This window comes from Phalaenopsis equestris, unplaced genomic scaffold (assembly GCF_001263595.1).
Source record: "Phalaenopsis equestris unplaced genomic scaffold, ASM126359v1 Scaffold000002, whole genome shotgun sequence".
NCBI lineage: Eukaryota > Viridiplantae > Streptophyta > Magnoliopsida > Asparagales > Orchidaceae > Phalaenopsis > Phalaenopsis equestris.
The window spans coordinates 680,951-706,509 of NW_018164444.1; the positions used below are offsets into that span (position 1 = coordinate 680,951).

At 35.0% G+C, this 25,559-nt stretch overlaps 1 protein-coding gene across 1 annotated transcript; it reads right to left on the reverse strand.

Annotated features, from left to right (window-relative positions):
• Positions 1–1,979: 1,979 nt before the first annotated feature.
• LOC110036290 (plastidial lipoyltransferase 2-like) lies at positions 1,980–7,512 on the reverse strand. Its single transcript, XM_020740699.1, has 6 exons — positions 7,404–7,512; positions 7,111–7,252; positions 6,887–7,031; positions 3,649–3,913; positions 2,954–3,104; positions 1,980–2,735 (listed from the first exon to the last, which is right to left on the reverse strand). The coding sequence occupies exons 2-6, from the start codon at positions 7,151–7,153 to the stop codon at positions 2,440–2,442; spliced, it is 900 nt and encodes a 299-aa protein (XP_020596358.1). The 5' UTR covers positions 7,154–7,252; positions 7,404–7,512; the 3' UTR covers positions 1,980–2,439.
• Between the last annotated feature and the right edge of the window lie 18,047 nt (positions 7,513–25,559).

A 25,559-nucleotide genomic window follows, 5' to 3' on the forward strand; every position in this document is an offset into this window, starting at 1 on the left:
ATATGGATTCAACTATCATGAATGTAAACACATAAGATATGTGTGTTAGGTTTGTAAATTGTAAATTCCCAACAAAAAAGGAACACCCGAAACCATCAAAATTAAAACAGAAGTATAAATTCCCAATAGGAAAACGAGAACCCAACATTGTTGGTAAAACCAGCTTGATTCTATATCCAATTTCATTATATACACAACATAAATTTTGTTGTTAACAAATGCTCAAGCTTCTAATATATTTTTCTCGATATTTTCTCTCAAATATAAAAAATTATGATGAAATTCCAATCCATGTTAATCAAATAAACAACCGAAAAGCCTTATTCATATATTGCTCCTACCATTTCTCACATTTGCACTCACATATCGCACATCAACATAGGAAGAATGAAGCAAAAATACCAAAACCAAGACTTGTTTGATAGTTATGTAATCATTCTCAAAAAGCAAAACCAATGTAGGAACCGCCGAAATGTATCCATCAACCAAAGACCACAAACATATCAAACAAATCACAAGCATATGTTGCTTTGTATGTAAACATAGGTTGTAGCGGTCGAGAAAAGAGAAAGAAATGCAAGTCTCTGTGCTTTGTAGGTAAAATTTTTTTAAAAAAATTTCTATGTGCAAACCATACGGCTCATAGAGAAAATCCACGAAGAAGAGATGAGGAGGAGAGGATACTGGAGGAAGTAAACGCCGACAAAAAAACCCTATTAAGATGTGTCGGCAAGCAAAGAGGTGTGGAGAAAAAGCCCTAGGCAGATCCCCTACATGACGATGGCAAGCGGGACGAAAGGCACCAAAGGAAAAAATTACCATATAATTCGCAATAATCCAGCTCTAGATCTCGGTGTGACTGCACAGGCGCATTTAATAAACCACGCTCGCGCCGCACCAAACAAATGACAAAATTCACGACAGCGGGCTGCGCCACGGCTGCGCCAAACTGACCCTTAGTCTCAACCATGAGTTTTTTTTTTCAAACAAGCCATACAAAATAATCAGACTAATCTAACATCTAAGCCTGAGAACTTCTAGTAAGCGTAGAGGCCCAAACCTTAGAAAATTCAAATCGTAAAAAAAATAAAATTAAGTAGTCATCATAAATAACATAGCATCGGCTGGAGTTTAGAAGCTCAAATAATGTTCTAATCCTTGCTCAAAAGTTCAAAATGACCTTGTGGTCTATAGGACTCGTGACGGATACACTACCTCACCAAGGGGTTTATTTGGTTCACGCATGGCTTGATAATTTTAAAATTTTATTTTATTCACATATAAATGGGCCTCAAATTAGCTGTGTAAGTGCCATGGTAAAGAATAATGATTAAAAAACCACAGTCATAATTCGCAATTTTAAATGACAATATAATCTAAGCAAGATAATAGATAACAAAACATATTACATTTAATAGATAACGGTATTGCAACAATGCAACACCAAAAACTTTAACCAGATTGATAATTTTATTTGAAATTAGTCAAAAACAAGTTGAAAAAGTTGATACTCTAAGTTCTATCATTAGTATGTTTCAAAGAAATTGAAATACAATAAAAATTAGAGTGCTCTATGTCAGACTCGGCCCAAAATTTGAAATTAACTAATACAAAAATAGACAGTCGGATGGTTGAATTAAATTTTTTATATTTCTATCTATCACTAAAAATTTAATATTCAACATGTCACGACTCGACCTAAAATTTGAAATTAACTAATACAGAAATAGACGGTCGGATAGTTGAATTAAAATTTCTATATTTCTATCTATCACTAAAAATTTAATATTCAAATATTCATTCAAAAAACTACTCACCTTAACTTGAAATTTAATTTGCATTCTTAAGTGGCTCCTTCAATGAATATTTAAATATAACATTGTTAGTGATAGAATTTGAAATATAGAAAACTTAATTTTACCGTCAGGTTGTCTGTTCCCGTCTTGATTAATTCTAAATCTCGAGCTGAGTCGTGACACTCCATATCATGTAACTCAGCAAATATCGCATTCAACAGTTTTCTTAAAAATAAGTCCTTGCAATGCTTCCACAGCTGCTACATAACAATGAAATGGTTGGATACATAAAATTTTTTCCAGAAACATTATACATAGCTGTTTTCAATACTACAAAATGAATGATCTTAAAATACAATTTAAATAGCAGCAAAGAAGACTTTGACATTTTCTTTTATTCTAAAAAGCATCTGTTTTGTGCCAAAAATAGAGTCAGAAAACTTCGGAGAACTCTCTGAGCAAGAAGTCACGAATAAAACCTGCTAAATAGCAATGAAACTAGAACTGTTGTTCATAATATGGGATCAGCATATTGTATACCAAAATTTGTTGCACAAAGAATGCATAGCTATCCTCAGTGCCACAATATATGATCTCGAAACCCAAAAACTAAATTGGACCAGGGAAAGATAGCAGACATCTTTTATTCTAACAAGTTTAAATCCGCCATTGTTTTGTGCTCAATAGAGAGCTGGAAAACCTCAGAGAACTCTCTGAGCAAGGAGTCATGAACAGCATCCATAAGTAAGCTGTTTTCAGCTGCTGGTTCTTTGACTGACCCCCACAGAAGGTCAGACAGAGTACCAACTTCACGGTCATGAATGCCACATGGGATGATATGTTGAAAGGGAGCCAGATCTGTGGACACATTAAGTGCCAACCCATGATATGTTATCCACCGTGAAACCCGAATACCAATGGCAGCTAGTTTTTTATTCCCTGGAAACAGACAGAAAAAAATAGAAATAAAAATAAAAACAGATCTAAAATGGTGAAGTCAGTCACTGTGAAGGTTAGAAGAAGCTGCAGTTAGTTTTTGGATCATATAGTTGTGCATAATTTTGAATTGAAGAAGATTAGAGACTTGATAAATAGCATGATAAGAAATGAGGGACATAAAATGACTAGAATAATAATCACAAGGAATGCAGGCATACCAACCCAGACACCTGTGAGGCCCTCAATCCTAGATGCCTTCACCGAAAATGTTGTGAAGAGAGTACGGATGACCACTTCTTCGAGGGACCGGAGGTACCAGTGGATATCCATTTTGTGGCAACGCAAATTAACAATGGGATACATAACAAGCTAAGGGAAAAGGCGCAAACAAGAGATGTCAGAGGTGGGTGTTAACAGAAACATGATGTTTACTGTATGAAATTTAGGACGAGTAACTTTTGAGTGTGTGCATGCCTGCTCCATATCTTTTGAACATGCACAAGGTTTGTGTTTCTTTAATCTGCCAAAACAATTTCTGAAACTTTGGCCAGAAAATAAAGTATTTCATTTAATTCCATGGGAAATTTAGCTGTAGCATATTGTTCAGCGCAAAAGTTACACCATGATTGCTAGACAGACATCTATTTGCCCAAAATAAAACTAAATTGAAGAACTGCTGTTCTAATATGTTTGTTACTCAACAAATTAAGAGCCGAAACAAAATTCACAAATGTGGAACAATGATTTAATTTCATCGATATGCCAACATTGCCAGTGTAAAAAAAATAAAATGCTTATTAACAGAGAAGATTACTTAAAATTGCCAATATAAATGCAGTGCATCCTCAAAGACAGTCCAACTAGAACCAATGAATAAAGGCTAAAAGAATGATGAGCAGAGCAATAAACATACCTGTCCAGGGCCGTGATATGTAACCTCCCCACCACGTTCGGTCTGATAAAGATCATAAGGTGGACTAGTAATATCAAATTTCACAAATTTTTCCGAGCTCCTAGTACCTAATGTATAAACAGGTTGGTGTTGAAGAATGATCAATGTATCGGAGTGGTCTTCACCCCTCTCTACCAAAGTCTGTCTCTTTCTAAGTAGTGACTTTTGCCAAGACCAGGCAACTCTGTAGGGAATAAGGTCTTCATAAAGATCAAAGCATTCACACCTGTTCAGGAATAATATTAAAATATCAAGTTAACGTCATCTGATATGTAAATGTTGTCATTCTGTACAATTCATGTGGAAAGTAAATAAATAGTACTAGATAAAATAAATGATAAATAGAATATGAAGTCAAAATTACAATTCCTATTTGCCAATAAAACTTAAAGCTAACATTATGTTATAAACAATAAATGATGGCTGGTTCCACAGCTGTACTGGAACCAAAAATGTTCTATCAGCCAGCGCTAATCTTGAGAAATTATCTAAGATCATCAAGGCAAGACTGGTAATAAACAGAGCCAAGTAGGAGCTTGTTTGCTCTCGAGCTTGTGTATCAGAATACAGCTCAAGCGTGGCTCAAGCTCGATTCAAGTTTTTATGATTGTGTTCGTCTGGTTCGTTTAAGATCATGGATGCTTGAACTTGGTTTGAGCTCACCTGCAGTTCAATTTATATTGGCATTGTCAAGCTTACTATTTAGTAGCTCATTAAGCAAAATAAATGATTTGTATCGAGGCAAGATTGTTGAGCTTCAAATGAGCATCTTATTTGAAAAAAATAGATGAGCCTTATCAAGTTAAGTTTGTTGAGCATAAAAGATAAAATTTTAATTTAATAGGGTTTTTAAACATGAACATTTGTCCTGTTATTTTTTTAAAAATTACCAAATCTTTTTAAGAATTTATCCGAGCAGGGGTGTTCCAGATGAGCTAGAATGCCACAGGATAATGTAATTAGGCTTAATGCTAGAACATTGTGCTTTAAACCGTATAAAAAGTATTAATTTAAATATCCAACTAATGTTAGTGAGGGTTAAGACTTGGACAGGTGAGGCGAAAAATGGAACAAACATCCAATTGATGAGTGTAAAAAATGAAGCTTTTTGCAATTAAATATATCCCCATTACCAGAGAGCTCATCTTTGCATTTTAATGGTTAATATTGAGTATTAAACCGAGCTTTAATGAAGTTTATTGATGAGCTTTAACAATATTATTCATAATCATAAATAAATAAAGTAAAAGGCTATTCAAGCTTCTTCATAGATGCAAGCCACCTAGCCTGGTGGTTGAGACCTTGTCATTCAATGAGGTCCTGGATTCAAAGTCTTATGCAGTATGTGTGTGTTTGCAATTAAATTTCCTCAAATTTTCTGAAGAAAAAATTGTTCATATCACAATAATAATAATAATAGTAAAAGCTTGTTCATGGACCAATGGAGTGGTTAGAAAAATATTTAAGTTTGTTCAATTAGTTAACCAAATGATCATGAATGGGCTTTAATAAAGCATAGCCACATATAGCTTCTCGAATACTCGATTCATATTTAGCATTATAGACAGCGTTTAGAGTCCACTAAGAACAATAGTTGTTGGTAATATAGATGTCCTCGCCAACTCCATCTAAGAAAAAAACTTATACCCTTTTACTTAAATTTAAACTAGGCATTGAAGCATAAAAGCATAATAAATTCTATCCCTCAATTACTAAAAGCTGCCTCAACAATCAATCAGCTAGAGTTCAATGCAAGGCAACCTTATGCATGAATCTAGAGTATATGTGATGAACCTTGAGTCCTCTTCTTTTAGTGTAATAATAAAATAGAGTTAAAGAAACAATTAATAATTTCTAGCAAACACTGGATACAGTAAAGAATGAAGCATTTTGCGAAAAGTTGAACTAATCACTCACAAGTAGACGATGATGTCATATCTTAAAAATAAATTGAAGGATGATAAGAGTCTAAGAACTCGATTACTTTCAATGTTGTTGGATGGTCTAAATAAGCAGATAACAACTACTCTTACAAAGGATAAATCAACTCCATACTAAATCATATTTATCCCTTCATGAAAGCACAAGTGACATGCAAATGATTATCAAATAGTCTGCATTATGTGTATTAACTACATCCACAACATAACATTTCAAGCAGCCAGTGTGAAAAAGAACTAAAAATTTATATTTCAAGAATTGCAAAGGTAAATATTATATAAATATATGACATTTACAGAAAAAAATCTTTACCGAATGCTGTTCAGGTGATACTTGCAAAACATCCTCAAAATTAACCATAATACCCCACCAACATAATTGTACAAATTGTCTCAACTGTCTCAAGTGTGCCACCTGCTTGGTTGATTTAATAATTCAAGGGTTTGTCCTAATAAATTAAAAGAAGGAATTGAAACTTACCTCACATTTCATCCATGCATTTGCAAGAACGTTTCTCAATTGATACTTATGCCTTCTTTTTATTCATACTACAGCTTCTTTATTTTAGCTATTGGGAAAAAAAAAATTTTAATTCTAGGTTTCTAACAAAGATGTGTTGCTCGGATGTCTAAACAATGGGGTTTCTATGCATCTTAACACTTTAAGGATTCCTTGAAGTGCTACAATTCCCAAACAAATCCACACAAAAATGGGATTGAGCTATACTTTGCTTAGGTAGATCAATCGATGTGAGAACAAGATTATTATACTTTCACGTAGGAGAGCATTGATTAATCCTCCTAAACAAAGTGTAGCTCAAAACCATTTTTTTGAGTGGATTTGATAGGGAAGTGAATCTTTACTCTTCCTTGCATTCATTTAAAACAGGTATGACTATTGAGAAGTTGGGTCATTACTGTAAAAGAAGGCTTGTTCTCAAACAGCAAAAAGGAAAATATCTAACACGGGAATAAAGGAAAACTCAAAATTCATAGTATTAGCGAGCTTCAAACTTATAAAGAGCAAATCGCACATTTATCTGTTGCATAAAACACAAAAAAATGAGAGCATTCAATGCAAGTGATGAGTTATAGGCGTAGTGGACATGACCAAAGAGAATATATTCAATAAAACCCTAAATTAACATAAAAAAGGGATTAATGTGATCAACATTTTAAATGTAAGAAAATTCAGTTAGCGCAGGAAATTGAAATAAAAGAAGAAAACAACGATAGAGTTACAGATATAGTTGGCCGACCTCCTTGCATCTCGATGACTCCCAGTTTTAGCTTCTCCAGTATGATTAAAATCAATTTTATTTAATTTCAGAGATCCCTTAACATGTAATTTATGGTGCCATCCTTTTGCTGCATATTTGCGATGTGAAACTGGAAAGACGAATCCTGCGGCATGGAAGAGAAAAGTAGCATGCAAGATGTAGCAACTGAAACCCTAATGCGAAGTAGGAAGAATAAAACTTGCCGGCGGTTTGATGGAGGTAGCAGTGGTCAACGGAAGGGTGCATCACCGGATTTCTTCTCGTCTCTATCTCTTCCTGGTCAGCACGAGAAGCATCAGCAACAGCGTTTTCTGCAACCCAAGCTGTTGTGTGTCATGCGAATCTCTGGAATTCAAACCGATTGGAGAGTTACAAACCCGAAATCCCGCATTATCGGGCTAGCAGCCAAGACGATGGGAACGCACAGAATGCAAATCACAAATAGCTGACTCTGGAATTTCGCAGTAAAGAGCCAGAGAGGAGAGAATGTGTGTACCTTAGAAGCGTACTTTGTAACGCTGCTTATGCAGTCGGCAAATTGATCTACTTCTGATTTTGAAGAGAAGTCGGCAAATTGATCTTATTTAGCCTCTGTTTGCCGCAGCTTCCAGTTTTTCTGCTTGCCGCACCTTCCAGTTTTTCTGCGCACCTTCCAGTTTTTCTGCCTGTGTGTTAAAACTGTAAAAAAAAAAAAAAAAACCTCTAACAACTACATTTTTTAAACTTCTGAAGCAGAAATCGCACCTTCCAGTTTTTCTGCTTCTTGTTTGTTAAAACTGTTAAAAAAAAAGACTGTAACAACTACATTTTTTTAACTTCTGAAGCAGAAATCTATTTCTAAACATAACAGAAAGTTCATATACCATCACTTCTAAAAGAAGATTTTTTTTTAAGTTTAATAATTTAAACAACAAGTATTTTAACATTCTACAGAAACTATGATGATGATGCGCATCTATCAACTATATTTAACAAAACATATAAAGAGGTCTAAAGTTGTCCTTTAACTCAACTCATCTAACCTCCTCCCTCAAATATATTTAAAAAAATTTACATACATACCACACAATTTTTATGTTTCATAAAAAAAAAAACATAGCAAAAGTAACAAAAATAATCAAAACAAACTTTCTTTACATAACATCACAGATAAAATAATCAAAATTAAGAAGAATACAAAATATTGTTTGGTAGCCCGAACACAAAATATTGTTTGGTAGCTTAAAACTGTGATAAATTCCATTACAATTCGACGAAAAATTAAGCTTAAGTATAAAATTAAATGGAAATTGCCAAGTTGTGGAAAATTCAATGCCAGCAAACTGATATATGTGGAGAAGAACAAGGCTCACTTGATTTAGTTTGGATTCATAAACGCATTCATTTATATGCTCCTCGCTTCAGTTCTTTTAAAATTTATTCAACTATAAATTTAAAATTCGTTCAACTATAAAGTCGAAGTACAATAGAATTAACCAAAAAAACTTAACTCCAATGCCATGCATCAACAGTGGTATGTATGTAAATGCTCCTGTTTCAGCTCCCATATAACAAAAATAATTGAATACAGCTCGGGCAAGTTACAAATATAGCACTACAGACATTGATAATTACAAAGCAAGCACCCTCTGATGGTTTGTCTGCATCGAGAAAAAATACAACATCTGATTTAAAAACACATGTAATGAATAGATTTAACCATAGGAAATATCAATTACGCAAGTCCAGATCTTTATAAAAAGTTCAAGAAAAACTTGAATTATGGAGGTCTACATTGAAATCTAAAGGCCTTCATTTGAGTAGAATTATTACTAAAAACATGGAATGTAATTTTAGTAGTAGTAACTCTAGTGACAAAGTTGTAACTATGGGTAATCAAATCAAAAAATGGTGTGAACATTTTAGATATCTCGGGTCTATTGTTCAGTGGGAAGGGGATATAGATGGGGTTGTTATTAGTAGAATTCAAGTTGATTGGTTGAAGAAGAGGAATGATTCGAGCCTATTGTGTGATAGAAAAGTATCGCTTAAACTGAAAGGAAAATTTATAATATGGTGGGGAGACTTGCAACGCTCGATGGCATCGTGGGACTCAGCAAGGATGACCAGGGACCGCATGCTTAGTTGACCGGCTCTTGTGTATCATCTTCCTAGACGGTTGATTGGATTAGTCCATAATAAGATTAGTTTTGGGTTGGTTGATTGGATGAGTTTTGAATTCATCTTAGTTAAAATTGTTTATAAAAAATGTGTCATGAATCTCAAAGATATCTCACGATGGCATCGTGGGACTCAGCAAGGATGACCAGGGACCGCATGCTTAGTTGACCGGCTCTTGTGTATCATCTTCCTAGACGGATAATAGTATATCATCTTTGAAAGAATCTATCTGATCAAACCCACACGGATGAATCTAGTTTCCTTCACTCTGGTCAGGCCTGGTGAGCGAGGCAAACCGTCCTGTTTCAGAGCAGTTGGTACCAGTTCTAAGTCGCCCAACCTAATGGCCACTTGACCTAATATCCGCCCAACCTTATGGACGCTTGGACTAATGACCTTCCGGCCTTACGAGCGACCGACCCCTTACTGTCGGATTTCTCCTTGAGTCCTCGAATTAGTCTTACCAGACATTCGTGGGCCCCTGGGCCACTTATTTATGTATAGGCTAAAATACCCCGCCATATATATGTATACTAGGGGTTCAAAATGTAATTCTGCATCCCCATTACTATAAATAGGGGTCTATTTCATGAAAAAATGTTACACAATTTTATTGTTCACTACTCAGCTCTCGGCTCTTTGCTCTCTCTACTGTTTACTATTCATCTCTCTCTCTCTCTTTCTCTCTCTCTCTCTCTCTTTCTGAAGTGTTTTATTCCTTAGGTGTGTCTTCTAGATATATTTTAATTCAAAATAAATATAGGTGAATTATAAATTTTATGGGGAATTTGGTAGCATACCTTTAATAGGATTTACGGTAAGATTCAATGCAAATACAGTCAAACATAAAAAAAGACAAGTTAAATATGTCGTTAAACTAAATTCAGTTTTGCCCCCAGTTTCAATGTAAATCTAGATTTATTTAATCTGATATGTAGTTGGATCTAACAGATTAACTTAGGAAGAAAAACACACTGTGCGCTCCTATTATCAATTCTCTGGTTGCATGGTAGCCTAAATGGAGGATTCAATACGATTGTTCTGATTCTTCTGACTAGAATGGAAAGGAGGCCATGACAAAGCTTTTCAAGGACATTTATGAGAGTGGTCTCACCAGGTGAAGATAAGTCAGGAATAGTACAACGGAGAAGCAAATGAGATGAAATCAATCCATTTGAAGATTTTGTATGGGGGAGTACTTTCCAATGTTGAAAAATACATTGGAGCTATGGAGGTCGGTTAAACAAAGTTTGAGGAAGAAGATGATTATAAAGCGGGAAAATTTTTTTTTGGTGCCACATGGTTGATTCAAGGTTAGGAGTAAGAGCATTCACTTACATAACACAATTTTATGTTTTTACATATCTAACATTGAAATTTTCAATTTTTACATTCACAACTTAAAATTTTAATATCACATAAAGAATACAATCAAACATATTTATTTATTTTAAAATGAGTTGAATGTTATAATCTAAAATAAGATGCCAAATACTCTTTGAGGATTTAACTAGATTTAAACTTAATTGTACCAAAAATTTATTTTGGATTTAAGGGTATTGGATTTGATAAATCCGAATTTACTATATTTACTAAATCCTAATTAAGTCTTTGATACAACCAAACACCCTCTTAGTAATTGATTTGCTCAAAAGTAGATCTAAAGCAGTTTTGAGAAGGAATTTGTGTTTCTTATTGAGTTCAATTTGATGTATTTTTTAGGGGGGCAAATTGGATGTATTTTGAAATCGTTAATTTGGGCCATTCAGTATTCGTTAAATTATCTTTCTTTTTCATGGCAAACTCAATAAGAATCTTCTGTTATGTTCTCCTCACACCTGCATGTCATCGCTTTTATCGACACCTCCACCATTCTCTCATGTGTCACATGTTATCAACACTATCAATAACTCTACTAACGATCTCCCTTAAAAATTATAGTGATGACATACTTTGAATATCTCCCTCACTATTACATGTGTGTAAAGATCTTTATCATCATCTTACATCTCATTCAACTAACGATTACTTTTACGTCTCAATTTGAGATGTCTTCAAATATGAATTATGATTTTGATATAATCCTAGAAAATTATATATTATTGCATAAGAAACACAGTATTCACATGAACAATCAAAAAGTTTTTCTTACATGTGATTAAATTTGAATTTTTTTTATACACAAATACAAAAAAAAAAAAAAAAAAAAAAACTTCTATTGTGTGATTTCTTAACATGACTCAAAAAACCTAGGAGATTCATAGATACCTAATTATATGTAAGATGTACATTCATGCTACTCACCTAGCTTGATGCTACATCCTCAATGCTATGGAAACTTCAAATCTTGTTGCTACTTATAGCCCTCTTATGTTCAATTAGAGTAGCCCATTGTTGACCTCACTTTTGGTTGAGGTCAGTATTTTGATTTGAAAATAGGAGCAACTGAAAAAAGACCAATGTAAATTTAATTGACAATCATATGCAAAGATTAAACTATGATATTCGAGGTGACTTGCAGAGTTTAAAAATAATTTAAATTTTATATAAAATTTAAAATGATGATGAATAATAAGTTTATCTTTTGTTCATAAATATTCTCAAGTTTCAAACAACTCGTAATTTGAATGTTTGTAAGAAATGCATTTTTAGTGGTGTGCATAAAGAAAACTATAGAGATATTAATGAAAATATGAACTTTGATTGTAGGATAAAATTAATTTTGTTTGATGACATTTAATTGCAAGAGACTCGACTAAGTTTGACTAAGTTAAGGTAAAAAATAATAATAAATATACTTGCATGAGGCTAATGCTAGGGAGAATTCCTATAGTAATAGATCATCAATTGTGATTCCTTCATTGTGCAGTGGATTATGCATAAGGAGTACAACATGTAAGAAGTTCATGATGGAGGGAGATCAAGTGATAGGTTGAAGAGAGATTTTGAGAGGAGCATGTACTAGAAGCTTTTGTGAAAAGAATTCAGATAACTAATATTTTTAGAGATGTATTCACGAGACAAGTTAGTAAGAGATTATGAGTCAAACCAAGATGTGAGGAGAATAAGACTTTTATAAGTTCTAAGAATCAATAATTTCACATAGAAGTAGACTAAGGGTCCGTTTGGGGCAGCTTGTGCGTTTCAGGATAAGTTGTTTATCCTGAAACGCGGCCCGCAGGCCGGCCGCAGGGGTCGACCTGCGGCCGGCGTTTAGTGTAAAAACACAAACGCAGTTTCAGATAAGCTGGCGAAACGCACGAACCAAACGGTACCTCAACAGAACAGAAAATTCATATACATACAATCGTAGTTTCTTAACACATATTATGCGGATTGGTCCTTTGAAGAAAGCATCCATCCAATGCATTTGCAGAATTGTGTTTCTATGGTTCATTTACATACATACCACACAATTCTTATGAACTTGGCATACATACCACAAAATTCATTTGCAGGACTGTGTTTCTATCAGAATATATATACCTTGTTGCAATTATCTTATGATCATCTACCAGAAGACAGGATTTATGATCAAGCTAGGAAACAAAGGTGAGAGATATATCAATTCCAAAGAAACCATTCACTATGTTCTCCACATAGGAAAGTAATAATAATAATTGATGAAAAGTAATAATAATTCAAGGAAGCTACTATAACAGCAGCTCCCCATTTATAACATCCAAAAAAGAGGGGCATTTACAATAATTGCTTTTTATTACATCTTAAATTATGAATATTAACAAAAATGTGATTCCAAATGGCCCAAAAAAATAATGCAAAACAGGTTGCTGGAGCAATAGGTAATCATCATATTTCATCATTGTTAATAGAGAAATGGACCCAAGTTAGCCAAAACATCCAAGCCTTGAGTATGTAGAGAAGCTTTCCACTTATCACCATGCATACAATCCCTGTGATAATGGACGCAATGGTTGCCTAAGAATCTCTTTGCCATCCAAAGATGCCACAATGTCACCAAAAAAGCATACAAATCCTCGTATTGGTCAGGTGCAATTTGTTATGGACGCAATGGTTGCCAAATCATAGTTAAGTTTTAATATTTGAGCGAGAATTTGAAAATTGGATGAAAAAGGGTGTTGGGTGCTAGGTGCTGTTTGCTGGGTGTTGGATGCTGGGTTTGTAAATAGTAATGTTTCAAGTGCTATGTATATAAGTGCCCCAAAAATTGAAGCAACTTTCTAAATGTCCTCTCACATCAAGTTTAAATAAAAGCTTTCATGTTGATTATTACATGAGGTTTTAAATCTAATCCAAGTAACCTTTCGGTACAATGTCTATGTGAATTACCTTTGCTCTGCCCATTTTCTATTTTCATCCTCAGAGAAAAATTTCATCTACGTAATTTATAAGTGCATTTTCTACCGTTATCATACATGTCTAAGCCACTTATGTTTCAAGTGTCATATAAAATAATAATTGTATGTAATTCTCCTCATTTCTAGCATTAAACCTCTACACACGCCTTTCTACTGAAAGTATCTAAGAGTTGTAATTCCAATTACTTGCACCGCTCATTCTTCTATGTCCATATGATCCTAATGCAAATACATTAACGGTTTAAAGTATAAAAAATTTGATGATAGTCTATCAAATAATCTTAGAAAGTTATATACATTGCAATACTTATAACTGGTCCAAATAAACATGTTCATATGTTGTAAAGGCTTATGTAGGTTCCTTCAGTGTGCCTCTGTTTCAACATTAATGTGCCAACGAATGAATGAAGCAACTATTTTAATGATTTCATACAGAAAATAGCAACAAAATAATATAACCAAAGTTTCATATATAAAAATCACATAAATAATTGCATTCCTTCTCACTTCAAGTTCTCAGTTACCTCAATTTCTCAGTATTCCACTTTGCATTGAACAGCCGCTCTCTATCTCATAGACAATCTGTAGTTTCCTAAACACAGATAAACCTATATTTACTCAATTTTACATTGATTCCTCTAGTTCAGGAATTAATGCAAAAGATATGTTTTTATGTTGATCACAACAGCAAAATAACTTTTGTTATTAATAAGCTGCAGGAAAGATTAAAACTTTTAAACTTGGCATCCAGCGCCTGAAAACTTTGTCCAACCTCACATGACTCAAAGAAAAACAACCCAACACTATGTGCACAATATCAGCAACAGAAACATTGCTACAAGAAGCCAAAACAAGGATCTCCAACGACAGGTGACCTGAGAAGGAACGAATCCCAGATCAAGTAATCTGATCACAGCCTATCAATCTAACCTCCACCAGATTCTGAAAGTTCTGAGCTACAACAATGAGTGAAGAATCCGAAAGATTGATCAGCCAAGAAAGGTCCAATCTCCTCAAGCTAGTCATAGCAGCAATACAAGCACCTCCAAAATCAGTGACTACATTCTTTAATGTTGGATGGCTATTTTTTTGGATTTTTTTTCTAGATTTTAGATCGTGTATCCATTATGAGTGAATCAATAATAGCTTTTTCCATACATATGTTGTTTTTTCCTTCCTCTGCTTGTGATTGCCGCCCCTTTTCTCTATCTTTGTTTGTCTTTTCTGCTATAACAGACAAACACAGATTGCTTCTACCACTTGTAAGGATCCAAAAATTTGCTCTATAGAAATAACACAAAGAGGATAGCCTCTGTGATCAACATGAGGTTGTTTCTCGTATCGAACAACAAGAAAGATGAAGAGTACAACTAAGAAAAGACATATTTACATACATATCATTCAATCCTATGTATTTACATATCTAACGCCTAAGCTTCAATTGGTGAAATCCAAACAGAGCTGCAAGAGCAAGGCGAGATGGCGATTGGGCAATGTAATCTGGTAAGTATTATGCAATGTAATCTAGTATACTGGTAAGAAGAATAGTTAAAAGAAAGATGGGAAGAGAAAGGTGCAAATCACCTTGTCGTGTGAAGCCGATGACGCCGAGAACGGGAGACAGTCGAGGGAGAAGAGCGGGGAAGAAAACGGGGAAGAAGACGGGAAGCTGCTCTGCGAATCGGTCCTAGTCGGCGAGGCGAGATGGCGAGGAGGGCCAGAAGAAGAACGGGAAACGAGGGCGGGAAGAAGAACGGGCGTGGGATTCGGTCTGGGTCGAGGAGGAAGAACGCGCGGAGACGAGGGCGGAACGAGGGCTTTTTTGCGAGGGTAAAAAGATCTTTCGGAGACGAAAAAGCTGTGCCGCGGGGTGATTCCAGCTTCCCGCTTTTCTCCGGCTTTAGCTTCGCTCTGCCCGCGAAGTTGCGAGCCAAACAATTTTTTTTCGCGATTGCGGACCGCGAAGCCGCAAAAAGGCGGCTCCTCCAAACGGACCCAAGAGGGACAAATATAAGAAGACAACACCAAGATGTGAAATTTATAGCGAATAATAAAGATAGGTGGGCCTTAACATGAATGAAATAAGAAGTTAACCAACAGGCGCGGACCAACGTGTGTGCCATTGATGCCCCTCCGGTGCACCCGGGGCTAAATAATTGGGGGTTTGGGCCAAAATGACAACCTCAGTTCACTCTGGAAGAAGGAAACTCAAGAAATGCAATGATGAAGTTGGCTTTGGTCAAACACTACAAGAAAACATCGGATTTGAATTTGAATTAGCGTCAGTAAAAAGTTCGATGCAATATTAGTGTTTGTTTAGCGTCAGGCGTGGTTTTAAGATTAAAAATATCGACACAGACTAGTTGAGTCAAGAAGGCGACACTAATTTGATGGAATAGCGTTGTATTAGTGTTGACATTGGCTGACACTAATCCTACTTATTAACGTCGGTCAATGCCGATGCTAATCCGATGTCAATACCCTAAAATTTCCTCTCGGAAAATCGAAGCCACACTTCTCTGTTTTCTTATTCCCCGTCGCGAACTTGTCTCCTCCAACGCTTCTTTGTGGTTTACAACGTTTCCGGCTCATTTCCATCTTTTCACCGCTCAAACTTCGTCCAAGGTGAGAAGCCATCATCCACACCACCAAGCTTCGAATTTACATAAGTTCTAATGTTTTTTTGTTAGATTTTGAATACATAGGTGATAGATCCGAAAACGCATAGGCAACAGTCTTTTTTTTTTTTGTATTTCTTTATTATATTCACAATGCATAGGGATTAGATGGATATACATAAGATTTGAGTGCAATGTGCTTAAATATAAAAGTTTAGGTTTGGGATAAGTAAAAACATAAGAAATTTGTGCATTGTATGTAAATATGAAAATTTGGGTGTGAGATATATAAATACATAAGTTTAGTGCTATGTATGTAAAAATGTAAATATGAAAAATTAGGTGTGAGATATGTAAATACATAAGAAATTTGTAATACATATTTAAATAGTAAATTTAGGTTTGAGATATGTAAATAAACAAGAAATTTGTGCTATGTAAGTTTAGGGTGGAGTTAGGCTATTGCTAATTTTTGTTTGGTTAAGGGTAAGATAATAGTGTGGTAATTTAATAGGTTAGTGGGTTGATGTGTTAGGGTTGATTCTCTGGATTTGTGGGCTTTGGGTTTTGGGTATGATATGTAGGTGGTTTAAGATTTTGGGTAGGGTGTGTAGATTATAGTCTAATGTTTCATGTTGGTGTGAAATTATGCTAGGATTTAAATAAAACATATTATACTTAGTAGGACACAATATTGATGGACTAATCTATAGAGTTACATCTATGATACAAATGGAAATTCAAAATATTAGATCGTGAATGTATAATAGATTATATCTAGGAAGAAAACAATTAATTGACGAGTTTTTGACTTGTATTGAAGAGTCGTGCAAGTGGCATCATAATTGCTCGTTTAGCTTTCAAAAGGTAGGTTCTTATGCCCCTGTGGGAAGCACAAGAATCAAGCATACTTGACACTTGAAGAAGTGAAGTTGGACCTATACCGTAGGAGATGTATTGGACTTCACATGGTGAATTTGAACCAGATGTTCAATGTGATCATGTTGGAGCCTCATCAAGTTATGCCCCTCCAACAGTTCATGATTCTGGCATGTATGAGAAAATGATTGCTAATGTCAGCAAGACTTATTTTGTGGGAAGTGTGTCTGATGATGATCAAGAACCAAACAGTGAGGCACAATAATTTATGTCACACAAAAACATTTGTAGGAAGGATGCACTTCACGTATGGAGTTATCGGTTGCCTTGAGAATATTGAGTATCAAATGATTTCAACATGTCTAGGGAATGCTTCAATAAAGTTGAAATATTATTAAGGGAGATAAAACCTACAAATAATTTAGTTTCAGAAGATTTGTATAGAACTAAAAAGTTAATGTCGAAGCTAATACTGCTATCTGAAAAGATAGCTGTTGTGTTAACAATTGTATTTTATATTACAAAGAAGTTGCACAAGAGACCAAATGCAAATTTTGCAATGCAGATAGATTCAAACCAAGGAGAAAAAGTAACAAAAAAATATATTCCTTACAAACATCTCTTTTACTTTCATTTCACGGCTTCAACGGTTGTTTGTGCACAGCTCCTCACATAACATGACATAATATCGGATCAGTTGGTACTAATATAATAACTCATCCTTCAGCTGGTGAAGCTTAGAAACATTTTGATCCTAGTTATACTGACTTTGTAGCAGAACCAATAATGTTAGATTTGGCTTATGTGCAGATGGATTCACATCTTACAGTCATGTTGCAACACCTTATTCATACAAGATCGAAAACACCTACGGCACAAGAGAAATCACACAACATTAAACTTGACTTATGTGCAGATGGGTTCACACATTATAGTCATGCTACGACACCCATTCATGTTGGCCAATTATTATCACGCTATATAATTTTCCCTTTGATATGTGTATAATTGTGTCGTTCTTAATTCTGACGTTAATCATATCAGGTCCACATAGCCCGAAGGGAAAAATTGACATGTAGTTACAGTTTATTTTAGATGAGTTATAGGTACTGTGGGAAACTTGCTTGTTGACTTATGATATTGAAACGAAATAACACTTTCACCTTAGAGCTGCTCTTATGTAGATGATTAATGATATCCCGACTTATGGGATGCTATCTGGTTGGAGCACACTCGAAAAATTAGCTTGTCCCTTCTGCATGAACATGTATAAAGCATTAACTTTAAAGCATGTAAAAAAATTCATGTTATCGTGGATTTTTAGAACTTAATCACCCGTTTTGGAGGAATAAATATGCATTTTTCATAAAAAGTGTTGAAAGATCAAGTCCACCCCCAAGAATTAGTGGAAGTGATATATTACAGATGATCAGTGAAGTACCAAAGATCACTGAGAGAACGAAATTAACCTCAAGTCATCTCCCAATTATGACGTTATACATAATTAGATGAAACAAAGTATTTTTTGGGATCTTCCATACTGGAAAACCAATCTGATTAGATATAATTTGGATGGTATACATATTGAGAATAATTTTTTTGATAATATATTTAATATTGTTCTAGATATCAATGGAATAACAAAGGACAACTTCAAAGCAGGATTGGTCTGAAAGAGTTTTATAAGAGGAGGGGGTTAGAACTGTAAAAGACAAATGCAGGTAAAATAATAAAGCTCAAAGCTATGTATTATCTCACATCAAATCAATGAAAATCAATCTTTGAGTGATTGCATTCTTTGAAGTTTTCAAGTGGTTGTGCCTCTAACATAGGCTGATATGTTGATTTGTGGATGAGGAAAATATCTTGTATGAAGTGTCACAATTGCAATAATTTCATGTAATGCTTATTACCTATCGTATTTAATGCCTTGCAAAAGTCGGTACTTGATTCGTTGATCAAAATCAGTACATTCTTCAGGGAGTTCTGCAAAGGCACTTTGAATATGAATTCTCTGTCAAGACTTGACGCGAGTATTCCTTTGTTGATGTGCAAGCTTGAATAGAAATTTCCTCCACGGTTTTTTGACTTAATGGAACATTTGCCCTTTCATATGTGTCATGAGACTATATTGGTGGGACCAGTACATTACATGTGGATGTATTATTTTGAGAGATATGTATTTTATTTTAGAGTGAACTGCAATCTTATTTTTCTAAAATAACTAATTGTAAATATTTCTGAATAAAACAAAAATATTGCTAAGAATAAAACACGTCTAGAGGGTTCAATATGTGAGACATATCTATTATAAAAGATAATTACTTTCTTTTCTATCACTTCGATCAAGGGCAACATACATATGAAACTTTTAGTCAGATGCCTTTGTAAAAATAATTATCGGTATTCCAGATATCTGATGTACCATTTGGTAGACATGTTATGCACCACTTAAATGATAGAGTGCTTCGAGCAACTACTTCGTATGTTCTACTAAACTGCGACGAAGTACAACCATTCGTACAATAAGACTAAATCTAATTAAATATTCTTATGGCTATTATCCAAAAAGCTTTACTAATTAAATCAGATATACAAATTACAATGATGTCAATAGGTTATTTACAGAGAGCTTGAATGTAGAGGATGACTCTCTTGTAAGCAAGAAAATTGAGGAAGCATTTCCAAAATGGTTCAAATTACACGAATGTTGAAGTAAATTTTAATTTCACCGATACATTTTGTAATTTCACACTACAAAGTAAAACTAATTATACTTTGGAACTGCTACTAGGTTCATAAAACAAGCAACGAAATCACAGACCATGTTAGATCTCACTAAGGGGCCTAATCGTAGTGTGAAGACATGATAAATATTTGATGTTAATGATTATAAATTTCACATGAGCTCCTAATGTGAAGGAAAACAAACTTATAATTGTGTTTGTTTTGGAGGAAATACACACATAGATAATGAGATTAGTTATTATGACATACAAAATCAAGAAATTCAGTTGTAATAGCTGGGCTATGTTGAACACACTGTCTACACGTTTAATTGTGAGTGGTTTGATCCCGTTCTTAATCAAGGAACATGAATGCTCAACCCATATGATATTACCAAAGTTGAGATGAACATAAGGTATGCAAAGTATGACCCATTTATTCTGGCACATCAGGCTAGTCAGGTTTATTATGTTTGATATCCTGGTTGAGCAAGATATAAACTTGATTAGGCTGTTGTATTGCATAATAGACCATGAAAAATTGTTGAGATGCAAAATGTTATCGAACCTATTCACCAAGAGTTAGTTATGTTTGATTTTCATATTCAGTGTAGCTCAATTAATGAGGAGTTACCCCTAGAGGATACCGCGAGGCTTCATGAAGAAGTCATTCTAGATATGGATAAAAATGATGATGAGATTGACGAAGAAATCTTTAAGTTCTTCAACATTGGAATCATCAAATGAAATAGGCTAAAAAATGGTATGTATACGTAGATGATCAATTTTTGCACATTTTTGTCTTTATTTTCGCTTCTTACAATGTATTTGTCCTACTTAATTTTTCTGATTTCATGCGTAAAAATGACATGCTTCACTTTTTTTGCTTTTGTTTTTCTGTCTTATATTATCATGCTTACTAGTTCTATTTTTTTTTTCCGCCTACAAATAGCAGGTTCTCAGCTTCCATAGTGACCTCATGTTCAAGGAACTTTGGGGAACACATATCGAAGGCTAAAGAAGGCCATCATCAACGGCAATGACAGGTATGACACTCCTGCAGGAAACCCATTATGTAAGATGATAGAGGGAGTTAGAGGGGCCGCACTCCACATTTGAGGTTCGATCCCCCACACGAAACACTACAGAGGCTGGTAAGATTATCTAAAAATTTAGAAGCATACATATTTATGTAATTTTCTTACTCATATATTTATCTGATCTTGTATACAGGCCAAGGGGCTTGACAGAGAGTCATCCACCACAGAGATGCATGTTCTTAAACATCAGCGCGCGAACACATAATAGTGGGTATTCGATCACTCTCAACGTATCAATGTAAGTTTAAAAATTTAATTTTCTAAATTTTTAGGGGCTATTAATATGCCAGTTAATGTTTGAATTTTATCAAGCAGAAGGAGTACGAGTAGCTCCAGAGGAGACAGAGGAATATGGCTAGACATACCTCACCATCTCTCAGCAGCAGTGGCACAAGCGACAGGGAAGAAAAGGGGGAGAGTGTACGACCTCAGAGCAAAGAGTACGACATTTGAGGCTGAGCGTTTTTGTGCAGTTGTGGGTGGCCCCATTTTGTTATAGGCTCAACAAGAGGAGCTTACCAGGTGAGTCATGATGATGAATAAAGAGTTCTGATAGATGTGTGAAGGCCAACATATGGTTGCAGATAGTCTGACACACCTGATGTAGAGTTTTGATCCCCGGAACAAGTGACATATGAATGTTGTTGAGGAGGATGAGGAGGAGGAGCGTGATGATGATGAGGAGGAGTGTAACCCAGACAGAGCGGCCGATTATATGTTTTTATCATTTCTGTATAATCAAATTTTCAGTTTCTGTAGTTGTGAACATTGAATACTTTGATCGATTTTTCTTTAATTTAATTTGGTATCATTATTTGTATATCTTAGAGCTTTTTTTATCGTTATGATGATATATAAATATCCCGTTATGCTGTTTGTGTTTGTTCTGTGCATGTATGTAAAAATCTAATAGAAAAGCTGCTTTTTTTATCTTTTACAAGTGTGCGTTGAATTAGCGTTGACAAATTTCGATGCTAAGTACTTGTATAATCCCTTTGATAAAGGACGATACAAATTAGACACACTTGCATCGAACAAGGACGATGCTGATTTCTGTTGGCCATAGTTGACGGTAATTTGCGTCGGATATGGCCAACGCTAATTAGTGTCGGTCATGCTCGATGCAAGTGCGTCGTTACTCTTATGACACCCATTTTTCAGACACATATTTATAGTGTTGGAATTTTTTAACGCAAATGTGGATGTAAATAAAAATCCGATGCAAATTTTGATGCAAAATAATTTAGTGACGCCCATTTTAGCATCAAAATTTTTTCGACGATAATCCGACGCTAATTGGGATTAGCGTCGGAAAAATGCCTGATTAGCATCGGGAATTTTAGATGCTAATTAGGCATTTTCATGTAGTGAAAGCAATCCCCAAGAGGAGGAAATTGTTGGTGCCCACCACATGAAAATTGACATTTTAGACAAGAGCTCATTGAACTTCAAATTGGTCAATTGTGATGTTTTTAGCACAACTTGATTATATTTTGAGCTTAGAGTTGATTTGAGCTCATTTCAAGTGTGAAATCATAATTATCATCCAAATTATTCAAATTGTCGTTCAAATTATCGCATGCTAGATGAGCCTCAAGTAGCAGTCCAATTTAGGCGTGGAGGGGATCATTTGAAAGATTTTGACATTCCAGACGCATTCGTTGAGTCTTTTTTTTTGCAAAAGGATACTCTATTGAAAGATTTTAGCTGAGACAAAATTTTCATGCATGAAAGCTTGCAACACAAAATTTCACTTAAAAAGTTGTTTGATAGTCGCAAAAATTTATTTAATGCTATTCATATGTTGATACTGTACCAAATGTAAATCATAGCATAAAATTCCAAGCACTAAAATGATCTATAGAGATAATGATAATTTCATAGGATAAAAATGATAATTTCTGTATACTCCCTCGTCGAGCTGCATTTTGGTCCAACTTATTTTTTTATAATCAATCACCCCCAATTTATTTTTTATTTTGAAATAATAATTTTTCACATAAAAATTTTCAAGGGAATGCCATTTATCATTGTTGTGAACCGTAGTAGTTGATTGATGGTTGGTATGCATTAGCAATCATTGGCTATCAGTAGGAGTCCCACATGATCAATGATGAATGTTCAAAATCTAAGTGACAATCATCATAAATGCTCTTAAAATTGAAGGAGAAATCATTCAACTAATAAAAAAGAGTGTCATAAATTGGCTGCTAAAAGATAAGATTTTAGTATATACATAATATTTAAATTTTGGTGATGATTTGTCTTCAATTTGGCTTTTCACTTGATAGGATGATTTGCTAGATAATCAAGATGATACTTGTTAGACATCAATGACTAATGAGTGTTTGAAATCATTCTTTCGTAAGATAATGACGAGCGATTTATGTACGTAGTTCATTTAATAACAAAAGACTTCGATCAAAAAAAAAAAGGGAAAAGAAAAGAAAAAAACATAAATAATAAGTTAATTATTCTTGAATTTGAAAAAAGATTAATGAAAATTGTTTAAATTGGAAATAAAGAACTTTCAATAATAATAAAAAAATTGTTGTAATTAGAAAATATATCCATACCAATTTTGTTTGATAAAATCAGTTAGATTTGTGAAATAAATATTGATTTATGAATAAGAGAAATTAATAATATGATTCAGGGACCAATCCTAAGCCTAATCTAGGGCTAATTAATTAGGTTTTAATTAGGTTCACTTGAATTTAAATTAACTTAGCAAACTAAGTACAATACAAAAGGAGGAGGAGAAGGCTTACTGGAGAGGAGGCGGGCCGCAACAGTTTGCCGGTGAAAGATGATGCAGAGGTGGTCAAATTCTTCTTGTTGCGCTAGAAGTCTCTCAGTCAGAGGCAGTCTGTTGAAAGGAATGTCATGAGTGTCTATTTATAGACTCTAGAGGGGGTGACAGAGTATTGGCAAACATCGATCAAGGTTAGAGATCAACGATCAAGACTATTCAGGTAGTTAGAGCTCCTACATATTATCGACAGTGAACCTTCAAGTCAATTTGCTGCCAGATTTGAGAACAAAAGCCATTATAGCTGGTGTGGCTTAGGGGCGTGATCCTACCAGCTTCAGGCGTGACCTTGTTGGGGTACTTCCGTGCATGACTACACCCGAATCGGGAGTGATTACGTCTGGGTAATTTCGAGTGTGGTGATTCCCGAATCAGCATGACCATGCCCAACTAATTTTTACCGAGACTACGCCCGAGTTGGTGTAGACACACCAACTCAATGACATATGGAAATGTCGGTGTGTGCGCGCGTAGGCGCCAACTTGTCTGTGTAGATGTGTGCACGCGAACCCAATCGTGAAAGTAACCGACCCTAAGGAAAAATTTTGAAAGCAGGATCTTGGCTACTCCACTTTCAAGGCGATCCAGTCAACTTCAAAACGTAGGTCCTAGTCTATGAAGACTGAGCTCAAAAGAACCATCGAGTGGTCATTTTCGGCTCAATGTGAGCAGGTTTCAGGTTCACATCGAATGTGAGCTGCTTTTGATATTGACCAAAAGTTAGATCAACATGTGATAATGATTAAAAGGAGACAATCAGACCATGATGATAAGGATGTGCAATAACAATAAGAAAATGCTAGTTGGGGACAACAACCATAAAATGTTGGTTTTTGGCACTGAACTTTGGAAGGAGCTATAGAGTTCTTTAGATATTTTTTGTTCACTTTCACTTTAAATCTTAATCTTTTTCAAATGGAGAATATAACTCTATGTAAATTATTTGAAAGTGATATTCTATTATTTTTGTCGAAGTCTTATAGTATTCCAATGGATAACCTTGATTATTTATTTTGATTGTAGATTATTCATTTAGTATTTAAGCACATTAAAGACAATAAAAATAAGTGAAGAAGATTTATTAAATTTCACTCATTGAGATATTCAATTTGGCAATAAACATGCAAGATTCAAGTGTATGATGTGGAGTTTGATTTTCTTGAACAATTCATTGCTCAAAGCTCTGAGTTTCATCGATTAAGCTTGACAGTGAGTTTGTTAAAGGTGTTGGGGGAGGAGCGAGCATGAGGGGCAGATGAACCCCTATATTGGGTTAAGGGGCTCTGCCCCTCGAAATTTTTTTTCTGTATTAGGCGTTGTAGCTCTCAGATGTAGCTTGAGCGCTCGATGCTACAGTGAACCTAAGCAAATATATAGGTACAAGAATAGAACGCTCCACATTCAAGCACCCGAAGGTTAGCATCCCAACGTTAGGAGGGGGCACCACATCGCCCAATCGTGGCACCCTACAGTAACTGCTTTCGTGTTGTTCGAGGTTTAAAATTACATCTTTGTTGTGGGATCCGTGTGTGAATACGCATTGAATTTGGAAGTTCTTCTATGTAAGGAAGAAGAAAAGAAGTGTTCTTGAGTTCAAAAGTGAATAACAGCTTTAGTGTGGGGGAGGGAGCAATAAACCTTTGTACCCCAATTTTTTTTTTCTATATCCGGAACATTGGAACTCTAGCACTCGATGCTTCAGTGCCAAAAGAGGGTGCCATAGAACCCAACCCAAGTCCATAAGTACAGGTCCAAGAATAGAGCGCTTGACACCCCAACGCTTGAAGGCTAGCGCCTGATTGCTAGGAGGAGGCACCATAACAACCAATCGTGGCATCTCATCGCTAGTAACCACATCCAGATAGTTTGAGGCTTAAAATTACATCATCGCTGCGGGGATATGAGTGCAAAGAGGTGTTGGATTTCAAAGTATTCTTGAGTTTCAAACTATATAGATATTAGAGAGTTGTATTATTTGTACAATTCTTTTCATTATTCATAGTGGATTTCTTGGTGT